Source organism: Magnolia sinica, chromosome 3 (assembly GCF_029962835.1).
Source record: "Magnolia sinica isolate HGM2019 chromosome 3, MsV1, whole genome shotgun sequence".
Taxonomy (NCBI): Eukaryota; Viridiplantae; Streptophyta; class Magnoliopsida; order Magnoliales; family Magnoliaceae; genus Magnolia; species Magnolia sinica.
The window spans coordinates 85937463-85950909 of NC_080575.1; the positions used below are offsets into that span (position 1 = coordinate 85937463).

At 38.7% G+C, this 13447-nt stretch overlaps 1 protein-coding gene and 1 long non-coding RNA gene across 6 annotated transcripts; one reads left to right on the plus strand and one right to left on the minus strand.

The window, feature by feature from the left end:
* Positions 1-4982: 4982 nt before the first annotated feature.
* LOC131240119 (uncharacterized) lies at positions 4983-7047 on the plus strand. Of its 2 annotated transcripts, XR_009168627.1 has the most exons (4): positions 4983-6053; positions 6161-6217; positions 6317-6483; positions 6832-7047. It is a non-coding gene; the product is annotated as an uncharacterized LOC131240119 (long non-coding RNA). The 2 variants fall into 2 exon arrangements; XR_009168626.1 differs by lacking the exon at positions 6161-6217.
* Positions 7048-8522: 1475 nt separating this feature from the next.
* LOC131240120 (uncharacterized) lies at positions 8523-12802 on the minus strand. Of its 4 annotated transcripts, none has more exons than XM_058238174.1 (3): positions 12321-12802; positions 11473-11756; positions 8523-8921 (listed from the first exon to the last, which is right to left on the minus strand). In XM_058238174.1, exons 2-3 carry the CDS (start codon positions 11742-11744, stop codon positions 8828-8830), a joined length of 366 nt encoding a protein of 121 aa, XP_058094157.1. In that variant the 5' UTR covers positions 11745-11756; positions 12321-12802; the 3' UTR covers positions 8523-8827. The 4 variants fall into 4 exon arrangements, 3 of the variants coding, with proteins under 3 accessions (XP_058094157.1, XP_058094159.1, XP_058094158.1); XM_058238176.1 differs by lacking the exon at positions 12321-12802 and adding an exon at positions 11895-12305; XR_009168628.1 differs by lacking the exon at positions 8523-8921 and adding an exon at positions 10165-10437 and having other exon boundaries at positions 12321-12793.
* Between the last annotated feature and the right edge of the window lie 645 nt (positions 12803-13447).

Genomic DNA, 13447 nt, shown 5'->3' on the forward strand with positions numbered 1-13447 from the left:
AAACCTTTGATGTCATGATGAAGCACTTGATTAGCATGGCAATAACAGAGCCCATCCAAATGGATGGATGGCATGGATGAGACACATACATCATGATGGGGCTCACAGAGCACCGACCTGGCAGGGTGAGTAGCCCCGTTTCCGGGAGAAAGGGAAGGGCAGGGCAGGGGTGGGCGCAGATTAAGTGTTATCATTACCGTAGGGCTACACTACAGGAAAGTAGGCCTTTAGCCTCAATTTTTTAGCCTCGGTTCAAAAAAAGGAGGCTAAATTTGGTTTTTAGCCTCGGTTGTAATGGAACTGAGGTTAAAAATTCACTTTTTGCCTCGGTTGATGAGAAACCGAGGCTAAAAGTCTGTCATTTTGTCTCGGTTGGTGAGAAACTGAGGCCAAAAGGCTGCCCTTTTGCTTCGGTTAGTGAGCAACTGAGGCTAAAAGTCTTCCCTTTTACCTCGGTTGTTGAAAAATGAGGCCAAAAGTTTGCTCTTTTGCCTCGGTTGATGAGAAACTGAGGCCAAAAGTCTGCCCTTTTGCCTCGGTTGTTGAAAACTGAGGCTAAAAGTTTGCCCTTTTGTCTCGGTTGGTGAGAAATTGAGGCCAAAAGTCTACCCTTTTACTTCGGTTGGTGAGCAACTGAGACCAAAATTCTACCCTTTTGCCTCAGTTATTGAAAACTGAGGCCAAAAGTTTGCCCTTTTGCCTCGGTTGGTGAGAAATTGAGGCTAAAAGTTTGTCATTTTGCCTTGGTTGGTGAGAAACTGAGGCCAAAAGTCTACCCTTTTGCCTCGGTTGGTGAGCAACCGAGGCTAAAAGTCTGCCCTTTTGCCTCGGTTGTTGAAAACTGAGGCTAAAAGTCTGTCCTTTTGCCTCGGTTGGTGAGAAACTGAAGCCAAAAGTCTGCCCTTTTGCCTCAGTTGGTGAGCAACTGAGGCCAAAAGTCTATCCTTTTGCCTCGGTTGTTGAGAACTGAAGTCAAAAGTCTGCCCTTTTTCCTCGGTTGGTGAACAACTGAAGCCAAAAGTTTACCTTTTTGCCTCGGTTGGTAAAAAACTGAGGCCAAAGGTCTACTCTTTTACCTCAGTTGTTGAGAACTGAGGCCAAAAGTCTACCCTTTTGCCTCGGTTGTTGATAACTGAGGCTAAAAGTCTGCCATTTTGCCTTGGTTAGTGAGAAACTGAGGCCAAAAGTCTGCCCTTTTGCCTCGGTTAGTGAGTAACTGAGGCTAAAAGTCCGCCCTTTTACCTCGGTTAGTGAGCAATTGAGGCTAAAAGTATGCCATTTTGCCTCGATTGGTGAGCAACTGAGGCCAAAAGTTTACCCTTTTGCCTCGGTTGGTGACAAACTGAGGCCAAAAGTCTACCCTTTTGCCTCGGCTGATGAGAAACTAAGGCAAAAAATCCACCCTTTTACAGGCCATATACCACGATTGTCACTCAAAGTTGTTGCCCATTCCTAGCTGGAGACGAGCTGGGGTAGGACACGATCCGCGTCCAAAGGGTCATAAATGATATGCAAACACTTATAATACATGGAATACAAGTAATTAAAATTAAACGGTCCAAACTATTTATGAAATTTCAGGTGTATCATTAACCAAAAATTAAGCTTATTCTATTATCCAACTATTATATTGGTGGACATTTATTGGACGGTTAAGAATTTAAAATATCCAAGGGCCCTGTTTCAACAAATAAGTGTCTAAGAATCTGTGGCCAGGATTGTTCAAACTCGACTGTGACCTAGTGTTACTGATTTCTACGATGTAGATAGTTTGATTTGAGTTAATGTATGCTCAATATACAGTTTCTGAGTGCATGCGTATCGAGCGTCGTATGCAACCAGAGCATAAAATAAAACTCCCTTGTATAAATTCCTCCATTCATTTTCTCACTCTCTCAAACTTTCGCGCCCAGGAGATGAAGTCTTCTACTGTCCAAACACCTCAAAAAGCTGTCATCCGTCGTCGAAGGAGAAATCCCACAAGGTGCGTTTGAAATCTCTCTCTCTCTCTCTCTCTCTCTCTCTCTCTCTCTCATTTCCCTTTCCCTTTCGCAGATCATCGCAAAATCCCTAAATCCAGCTTTCTTAGCTGCATCCGAAGCCGATCCGATCGATTCTTCGTTCATCTCAGCAATCACAGAAGGAAATCAAGAAACTGATCTCTCTAAAGTATGTTTCAGATCCCAATTCTCCGAAATCTGTGTTGAAATCCATGCAATCTCTCACGTTTGTATGTCCCGTCTGCAAAGCGGTCCAAAACCCTCGTTTTCATCTCCGTCGGACGCGTTTGACCCCACCGATGCATTAGAATCCCTCTCTACACCGTCGATTACTGATGGGAATCAAGGATCTGGCGGATCAGAGGTTTTCAAGATGGAGAATGTGTACATTCAGGTGGCCATCGATTTACTGCTCGCCGCTCGTTTCCAGGTCCTGAATTCTCCCAATGTTGATCTTCAATGGAAGAAGCTTCTGGATTGCCTGATCAAGAGCGCAATCGAGCTGTTGGATTGGCTACCAGAAGAGCAGGACATGTTTTACGGACTTCTCCAAGAGAAGGTATGGATCGGATTACTCCGTGGCTTCATGTGGATCATTTCGGTGTCAGTCATCATGGATCGAGATGCCCAAACTGGGATGGGATTTCTTGGCATGCCGCCTCCTACATGACAGTTTCTAGGGACGGCATGTGTGTTGCATGTGAGAAGGAGGCCAAAATAAGATGACACAGCGGTAAAAAAAAAAAAAAACAAAAAACAATTGATACACATTACCTCTCCATTTTTTTAAAGCTCGAAATTCAAGGTACTGAAATTGGACGGATCTAGTGGATGAACTTACTTGTTCAGGCAAGTATCTATTTTCTCTTATACCTTATGAAAACCTCAAATTTGGAACATTTGAGTTCTCCTTTTTTTTAAGTTCTCTGAACAATGGATAGGATCACCCGAATTGTGTGATTTCTGGAGAAACACTTTTTCAACTTCAAATTTGGAACATTTTCCTAATCCACAGTGGGCCCATTAGGTCAATGGTATGGTTCACCCAAAAATGTTCCATGGATCACCAAACAATGTTTGAGACTTGTATGAACGGGCACATCCAGACCCGATAAATCCTCATTGTTTAGAAGAATTTGAACAGGGCAGATCATGCTTCACAGATTCTGCATGTTTTCACTTGCTAACAAAAACAAGCAGTATGTTTGATAATTCAAGAAATAACAAGACTTGTCAGTTAAAGATATACTTCCATTCTAATTAGTGATTGTTGATGTAGGTTATACTCTGCATCTTTTCTGTTGCAAATTCCCTTTTAACCTTAGCAAGGGCATTCTCATTTGCGTTTGGTGGTTTACGTGCTGCAGTTCCGATGCATACTAAGCTTCTGAACAAGCTTATCAATGCACCTGTAATATCTTTTGATCAAAATCCAAGTGGAAGGATACTTAACAGGTCAGAATAGGATATAGCATATCAAAGCTTCATTCTCTTTTGTATGGTTTTGGTGAGCCCTCATGAACCTCTCTACATGCAGCTTACATGCCAACCTGGCACATGTAGCAGACATCCGAACCATGCAAACAGTGGGGCTCACTGTGTAGATGAACTGGCCCAAAAATCGGCCTTGTCAGCTCATCAGGTAACACATCTATGGGTGAATCGTATCCACTGACAATTTTTTAAACCCATCCATTATGTTTGTAAACATGTGGCCACCTTATGAGTTGATCTGCCCTTCTTAGCCATGTATCTACACACACGTCCACCTGATGCATGGCCTGGACTTCCAAATCATGAAGTTGCCATGCGTGTCCACATATAGAGATACATGTGGAAAGGTGCGCGTGGGCTTAGCAGAACTCCTATATGGTGTATTTGTTTATAGATTAGTCTTTATTTTACAGGTTATCTTCAGATCTGTATACTATGGATGATTCTCTCCCATTTATTCTCAACATTCTCTTAGCAAATTTCTTTAGCCTTGTTGGCATTGCAATAGTTTTGTCATATGCACAGGTAAAACTAGAAGGCTTTTTGTTGTAACAATCCAAATATCTGATTGGACTGTTTTAGTTCTGTATGATCATATTTCTTAATACTACCTAGATAAAGTATGTTGTTCAGACATTTAATTGATATGTGCAGATTCTGTTCTTGCTTCTATTATGACCGTTTTGGTATATCTACAAAAAATTGCAGGTATGTGTCTAATACAATTTCTTTCTGCTAATATTTATTCCTTAATGATGAGCATACTTAGGATGATGATAGTAAAAAACCAAATTATTTATTTTCAAGTTAATCTGTATGGTTTTATGATTATGTCCATTTTCTTAGTTTATTTCTAAGAAAGTAGGCGAAACTAGTATTTTTAAGAAAGCAGAATAGCAGTAGGCAAAAGAGAGCGTGCATGTAGGTAATTTTCAAGAACCGAGCTGAAAATCATATAATTCTGTAGAGTTTTTATTTGCAATTCATTTGTCTATGAGTATGACGAAGAAAGGGCAAGTCATACTGGTTTTGGTCCCCAGACGAGTCATGTTCTGAAACGCTACTTAAATCCATGCCCAGTGGGGTACATGGAGCCCACAAATAAATGATAATAAACATCTAGTCATTGTTTTTGCTGAAAATACTAATCATTTTCACAAATTATTGTGGTAATGAAATAAGCACACTGCTGATTTTTGAATTTGGAGCATCACCACCAAGAAGCTAAACTGTTGTTTGGAATAATTCTGAGATACATTCAAGGTTTTTCTTTGTTTGAGCCTGTTTAAACTTGTGCGCCATGTGAGGAGTAACTGCCAAGTTCAGAATGGGAACAACTCTTCCAACAGAACATGGAAAAGTTATATGATAATCTAGATTGTACAAATAACTTAACTGATTGTGCTTTGAGCATAAAACAGAATTTCACCAGCCACATGAAATTAATCATTTGATTTTGCCTTGGAATTTAAACCATTTACTGTTAACCATCCATTTGATAACCATCAATCAAATGATGATTATCTTTGATTTATTAATGTGAATTTTGAAATGATAAATAGCCATGCATGAGTGTCACATTTGAGGAAGATGACTCACTAAACTACCATTTTCAAGATGTTTGTGAGCTCTGACATGTATGATGACTCCTTTGATAGTTAACTACAATTTTAAGAAAAATGGTGGTAACTCTTCCAACATACACATGTCACGGTTATATGACAATCCAGGCTGTCCAATTGCTTGCCCAATTGTGTTCGGAGCATAAAGTTACACAGGTAACCACATATCCGGGCCATCCTAATTGCTGGCCCAACTGATATTTCAATTTGGCCCTTTGGAATTTGAGCCAATCGTTGTTTGACTTTTAACCATCAAATGGATGGTTAGGATTGGTTGATTAGTGGGAATTTCGTCACATGGTCCATTCACTAGGCCCTGAACAGGCCTTCAATGCAGGAGGAACTATTCCTAAATCATTGAAATCTGTAAAAGAAACCGTTGTATCCATGCTTCAGCTTAAATCAGAAACAGCTGGGGCTGAAAATCAAAACAGGGATTTTCTTCATCATTGGTGTGGTGCTAAATGCAGCTGCCCAGGACCTTGCCATGCTCATTATAGGAAGGATCTTCCTGGGGTGTGGAGTCGGCTTCGCTAATCAGGTCTTTTTCTAGTTCCACTTCCGATTTATTCTTTATTTTATTTTAATTCAGTTCTGTTTAATCAACGAATCTGGCCCACCACCAATTTCCCATATCGAATTACGGTGGTGGTGCGGACCGGAACTCACAATCCATCTTGGGCTAGCTGGGATCCCAACCCTCCTCCTGACCGTCGGCTCCATTCTGGTTGTCGACACTCCTAACAACCTCATAGAGCGTGGCCACCTCAAAAAAGGGAAGGCAGTGCTCAAGAAGATCTGTGGAACCAGCAATGTTGAGCCTGAGTTCCTGGAGCTTGTGGAGGCAAGCCGTGTGGCCAAGGAAGTAAAGCACCCATTCAGGAACCTCCTCAAGCGACGCAACCGCCCACAGCTGATTATTGATGTGGTCATGCAGGTCAGCCTCCTTGGCTTTATAAGTATAAAACACCCATAACAAATGACAAAATGGGTCATTTTCATAGCTAGACCTGATTAGTCTGATTTAGTTATCTTTAATTTCAGTGATCCATTGTAGTACCAAACACCCACAATGATTAACGATGTGGGTCATCTTCATTGGTAATGCTAGTGCCCAGTTTCTGGAATTTTTTTTCCTTTTCTTTATTTTCTAAGTCTACAAGAGCATCCTATAAAATCCTTCAATTTCTCACTGCAAAGGAAGGATGTGGTGTCACTGCCGAATGATTTATCTACCCATGTCGTACTTGTATGGGAAGAGGTTTGTTGGTCCAATCACACCATTAATTTTGTCATTGAGAAAGGAGCTCTACATGACCCCGTATCAACAAGTAGATTGGAATCAAGCCCGCAATTTTTGTGCAAAGGTTAGTTACATCAGCGTCTTTCTGATGCACTCCTCAATAAGTTTGTTTTTGTTGTTTTTTTTTTTTTTTTAATAAAAAAAAATTCTTGTATTGTTTACCTATGGACATGAACACTGTAATCAGCCATTCAATCTTTTTGTAAATGGATTATTGGTAAAACTTCATGATTTTGGGAAACAACAAGTTGGGTGAGTGGCCATCACTGTGGGTTTGAGTTTACTAGAACTAGATAGCTCTTATTTCACTCAAAACCTACATCAACAAAGAGGAGTAATGTTTTTTTCTTCCATTTTCTGAAGCTGTTATAGTTTTTGAGTTTACTAGAACTAGATAGCTCTGATTTTGCAGGACGATTGTTTACAAAGGTCAACTAAATCCAGATCAGCTAAATGGCTACTATTATGGAGATCTTGGCCAGGAAAGGTTTACAAGCTACATGGCCCTGGTAAATATACTCACCATTCTCCATAATTTTTGATCAAAAACTCCACATTTTAACAGCAAGGAAAAAAAAATTGGGAATTCATTGGTGAAGGGACATACATAAGGTTGAGCAATGAGTTGGAATTTGACCGATTTTTAAGTTGTCCTACTGTCTTATTAGTTATTACTTTATTAAATTTCCTTGCTGGATGCCTTCAATAAGTTTGTGAAGAACCATGGTGTGTGCATTGAATAAACTTGATGAAGTGCTCCTATGACAGCAGTTAAGGATGGTATTCCAATTTAAATGTGGATGAGACATTTTATTAGGTTGATGTAGCTTTGGGTTTCAGTGATACTTGTTTCCATCTTCTATCTGATCTTGGAATACTTGCGTTCTTCTTTCATCCTGTTTGAATTGCATGATCTTTGATGGTTTTTACTGATAATCTTCAATCTATTTAAGCCTACACCAACAAATTGTGCTGCGAACCATGAATTTTTTTATTTTTGACAATTGATTTTATTAAGAAACAAAAAGGAAACGAAGGCAACAACAAAACAGGGATACCAAAACAGTGATCATCCAATCTCATGCTCTATGTTCTTTAGATTCTTTCATTTGATTTTCCTTTTTATTTGCTCTTTTAAATTCATCGCAGACTGTTTGTTTGATTTCTTTTTGTGCAATCTATGGGTTATATCATGCTTTTGTATGATCTCTCTTGATTTATGTCTATCCTCTTACAATTTTGTGTTTTTATTTTCAGGCAAACATAGGTACATATCTCGTATCAATGGCCAAACAGCACATTATGTTGCTTCCTCAAGAAGGAGACCTCCAACAGTCCCAGTCTCAGTGCCCTGTGGTGCAATTCCCAAAAAAACACAACCAAGGAAAATTTCTCTCAATGAAGCCAGCAGCAGCAATGACAGAAATCATGGATGTGCAACAACAGCAGCAATGATAGTTTGTTTGTTTTGAAAACTTTAAATATACCATTAATTGTTTTGTTGGTATTGTGTTGATTGTTGTCTTGATGGATGTTAAATGCGAGAAACATGCACAGGTTCCATCATTGGTAGATTATAATATTGTTACCTTGTGTTGATAGAAACTAGATTTAGTCTCGGTTATTAATAAATGATGTTAAAAATTGAATTTAGCCTCAGTTGACGACAACAAAGGCTAAATTCATCTTTAGTCTCGGTTTTGCCTCAGGTACCTAAACTGAGACTATAACTCCCATGGCTAAAGGTTGTAGCCTCGGTTGTTGAGAACCGAGGTTAAAAATAGTTTTAGCTTCGATTAGAGGCAATTGAGGCTAAATTTGGATTTAGTCTCAGTTGGAAACAATGGAGGCTAAAATTTTAATTTAGCCTCATTTCGAGAAAACTGAAGCTAAAATAATCTTTCAGCTTCACTTGAAGAACCGAGGCTATAAATGTCATTTTAGCCTCGGTTGCTAAAACTGAGGCTAAAGCATTTAGCCACGGGGGTTTCAACCTCGGTTTGGATAACTGAGGCAAAACTGAGGCTAAAGGTTTTAGCTTCAATTTTTAACCTTTTTAGCCACGGTTTTGAACTGAGGCTAAATCCCCCTTTTCTTGTAGTGCTACCTTAATAATATTTTGTACATCCACTCCATCCATTCGTTTTACCAACACATTTTAAATCACAATCCCAAAAATTAAGCATATCCAAATCTCAACTGGTCCACACCACAAGGAAAAGTGATAGTTGAAAATTCACCCTTAAAAACATTCACTTAAGTGTAGAAGCCAAGCATTGCATTGGAAAGTCTGAAAATTAAACATCACTATATGAACTACCCTGGCCCCCAAGAATCAATATAAAAGGTTATGCACATCAAAAAGGAATGCCACACTAATTGGAAAAAAAAAACCCAACAAACTAGCACTATGCTATGGGTATAAAGATGAAAGTAGGCCTACAGATAGCAGCTCGAATCGCTTCTTGCAAATTCCAAACAAAAAGCATGCTCGCAAGGGCTCTGCAAGAACATAATATTGTCAATTGAAAAGGAAAAATGAATGGCATGTGTCAGAAGCTCAAATTCACATCAAAATCATTTAAAAAAATCCATCATCTGATATGTCGCTACTAAGAAGAAGGTTAACATCGAGGTTGATTGGCATGAGAGATTGAAGAGGCAATTTGCAGTACACAAACCAACATCAACTTGTGCAACATCTAGACCACTGATAACAGAGATATTTGACATCTAGATTACAAACATCAGGCCCACAAATTGTGGTCCATCACCTGTGATTTGAAATAATGGCAGGGAAGTTTTAGATACTAAAAAACGGGATTTGGCTTCTAGGAGTTTACATGTGAAACCTTGTGGTCGAGATTCTCCTGAATCCACACCTTGTGATCTGTAAAAGAAGAGACCAATTGTCGATGACTGTTCATTCTAAAACTTTACATTTGACTCGAAACATTACAAGGAACATGATGCTTGTTTACATAAAACCATTAAATACCTAATCAAATTAACATAAGATACTTCTAGTTCCTCTAAAAACTTTTTCTAAACACTAACACTTGCAACCCGTTTGGACGATCGCAAGATTTATAGATCCGTGCACTGACAAATTACAGGAGAGAACATTTGGCACAACCACGACAACACAAATAGCAGGATCTATCCTTCTATCCATCCACAGTTGCCTAGCTACCTATGCAATTAGAAAAAAAAAAAAAGAAAAAAAAAAGAAAAAGAAAAAAAAAAAGAAGCAATTGTAGCATCTTCAAATCAGGCAATAGCCATCAGTTCTTTACAAAAAAAGGAACCCTTTCAAAGTGTCTTCTTCTTTTCAAGAAAGCCAAAGAACATTCGACTATACAATTACCTTTACTTTGACTCAAGTAACTTTATATTTTAAGCCAAACAACCTGTGTACTTCCATATTTTGACTTGAGAAATTATATACTTTCAATAGTATATGTAGGTTTTTAATTCTGAAAAGTGGGGCCCATGGTTTGCTAATCCACAATCATAGATTGAACATGGCCCAAAATAGCCCAAATGATAAGATCCCAACCTAGGATGCTTTTCAGTTGAACACAGGCTAGTTTGTTGTATCTCTCTTAATATCTATTTGTCAGCCACAAATAAAAACTTTAAGATTATCCGGCTGAGTAGATTTTTGGAGCATGTCATAGTCCATCCACATTGGAACATAGCAAACCAATGTTGTAGCCTATTAAATATCAGATAGGCCATACCATTACTGCTCTCTTGTCCAGAAAGATTGGCCTATGGAATTGCATTTTGACCAAATTTCCAACTAACTTTTAGTCCAACCCCAGCCGCTTTCATCTCACTGGCTTTGGGCTCCTCTTGCTTATTTTTCACTTTTGATTATGTGTTCTCCATTGGAGTAGGTGGATGCTTCTTAACAACCTTCAGCTATTATAGCTACAACTCTGATTGTTGGCTGCTTCAGAGCAGCCTTGAAGGAAGCAGCGCGAACATGCTGAGAAGAATCTAATTACAATTCCTGCAAAAAACCAATTGAATGTGCACCCCTAATTTCATCATCTATCAAACAAGTAAAAAAAAAAATCACACTGCATGAAAAGATACTTCCGAAAAGTGCTGGAATTTAAAAAATGAAATCCATAATAAAAATGATTAGATAAGGAAGTATACAAAACAAATCAAATTTCTTTTTGCCAACAGGAGCCTTGGACAGGGAGCAAAGATGAAAATTCTCCCTTTGGAGTAGACAATTTTCTGCATCCTGGAGTATACAGTTCAAGAAAATCATACTGGTGGTAGCATTATGCAAGCAGGCATGTACATTCTACATACTATGATGATGGATCCTTTATGCAAGAGGGGTAGGGAAGCTCCCTATGCCATGCTAGCTTTTAGAAACCTCTGGACATACAAATCAACTGATGTGGACCACCAACTTTTCATTCCCACAGTGCAAAATCACAATTATTTTTTTTTGGTAGCACTGATTGGATGATCCTACTGATATATTTCCATCATGTATCAAACAAGAAAAAAAAGAAGAAAAGAATCCAGCACCAAAGCAGCTTCCACATATACATTCGAGAATTTAAGGAACTAACAAGCATAGTTAAGCACTGGAACAATTATCCAAAGGAGAGATTTCATTGTCATTCACAGATGGTGAAAAGGTTAGAAGGTCAAAACTGTATGTTTTGACAACGTAGTACTAGTAGAGGAAGAAGTAAATATGACAAAATGGTGTGTACAACACTAACAGTTTCCTCCAACATCTCTAAACTTGAAAGGGAAAAAAATTAATTGGTCTTATAGAAGAGAACCAACCCCAAATATCTGGGACAAGGCTATGATGATGGTGGTGGTTTTTTTTTTTTTTTTCACACAAGTACACTGGATCAAACCCGAGAACCCAATTTTGAAGTACACCCTGTCCGCCATTGAGCTACAGGCTTAGACCCATGAGTCATACAAAAGCCATCTTGATCTTAGGAGATCCAGCATCAGCATAAACAAGTAACATACATAATTGCAAGCAGACGGTCTATGTAGTTACCCGTTACCATCAATTGATGATGTGCGAGAATTGTTTTTTCTCCGGCTTCCCTTTTTTCTAGATTTGGAAGAGATGGTTTTCTTCCACTCCATTTCACCAGGACTCTTTTCAGTACATTCTTGTCGAACTAGCAATGCCTCTGATTGCACCAAGCCCAAGCTTCTCTCAAAAGTAAGGCGACGGAACACCGAATCTTTCAATGGAATAGGACCACTGCCATCACTATCACCATTTTCATAGATCGCATCTTCAACAATTATTGGTCCAGTCATAGTAGACGTAATCTATGATAACATGGAAACGTGCAAGTGAAGACAAGAATCAGAAGCAAGGTTGGTTATGATTGAGTGACAGTTCAAAGCAAACAATACATTGAAAAAAAAAAAGAAAAAAAAAGAGGAGCTGCTTATCAATTATCATGCCTATCATTGTGTATGTGTGCCAATGTTTTAAAACCTGGACACTGATTAGTTTTCATGGACATTCAGCCCAACCCATTCTGTCCTGGGACATGCACAAAGTATCAATGAATAAAAAGAACAAAATAAACGAAACAAGGAAACAAAATTTCCCAGACATGAATAAGAGCTCCACTTTATAAGAGGATATATGTTCCAGATGCTTTTTATTTATTTATCTATTTATTTTGATAAACAAGGCATACATTTTATCAAGAAATACAGTTACAATTGACCCCAGTTTTTAGTGAACAGGCCCTTTTCTGTGGTTGGTTCAAATTCGAACTGCTACATTAGTCCAATTCCGTCCGGGTTTTTAAATGTTGGTATGTGCACAACAAAGTGAAAACCAAGCAAGCGTGCTATTGAAAAACAAAAAAAGAGTCAGACCTGCTGGACGATATTCCACTGCTTGATTCGCCATCATGAACTTGCAATTATAATTCCGATCAAATCCAATGATAAGTCTGGCAAAGTCACAAGTCAGTTACCAAGGATGCTGCACAAAAATAAATAAATAAATAAAATGAATGCTTTTGAACCAATTTGTATGTAATGTTTTTTTTAAGGGTAATAACTAATTTTATTAAAAACAACTAGAACAAGAAACAACACAAGATGGATTACAACAGGGCATAGAAAAAAGTAACGCACAAAGAATTGTAAGAATGACTAACATACACAGTACTTCGTGAGCAGTCAAGCGATCCGACGGGGGAGAGCGTAACATCTTGCTAATAAGATCCTTGGCACTGTCAGAGATGACAGGCCATGGATCTGATTCAAAATCAATCTCACCCTTCAAAACTGCATCAAATATCCCCTGCTGTGTTTCTGAATTCAGAACAGAATGTGGCAGAAGTTTTCAGTATCTAAGAAATTGAATCAGCAACTTGCGGAAGTAGAGCTATGTCAATGTCATACCTGCCCATAAAGGTGGTACGCCACTCAACGATATGTACAGAATAACCCCTGCTGTCCATACATCTGACTCTGGCCCATAGTGCTTGCATAGTACTTCAGGGGCAACATAATATGGGCTTCCAACTACATCGGTGAATACTTGACCTAAAGTATCAAGTCACAAACAGAACTGATAAATTTTTAGACCTTAAAACAAAAATTCCATTCTTTTCAAAGACATGTATTAATTTAGAGGAATGCTAATTGCACCGCAAGCATCCCTATGGCAAATGGGAATGCATGGCTGACGTGCACAAGATATGGATTGATTGTCTGGCAGACCACACCATGGATGTGCCTTGGCCCAAAAATAGGCCTTTTGGACAATTCAAACAGCTTGATCAGAACATCTAAACAGGGTCTAGCTGACGATGAGTTGATGATCTTGATATAAAGCATGGCAAACTTTATAGAGAATAAATCAGGACATTCAGTAGTCTAACTATCTCAACAGGAACATCTAATAACGTCAGGTTCAGTGTTTCAGTTGTCGAAGAGAAAATATCGAATTATCTCTGGTAATTTCACTATCGCTGGCTTAGTGAAACCAAAAA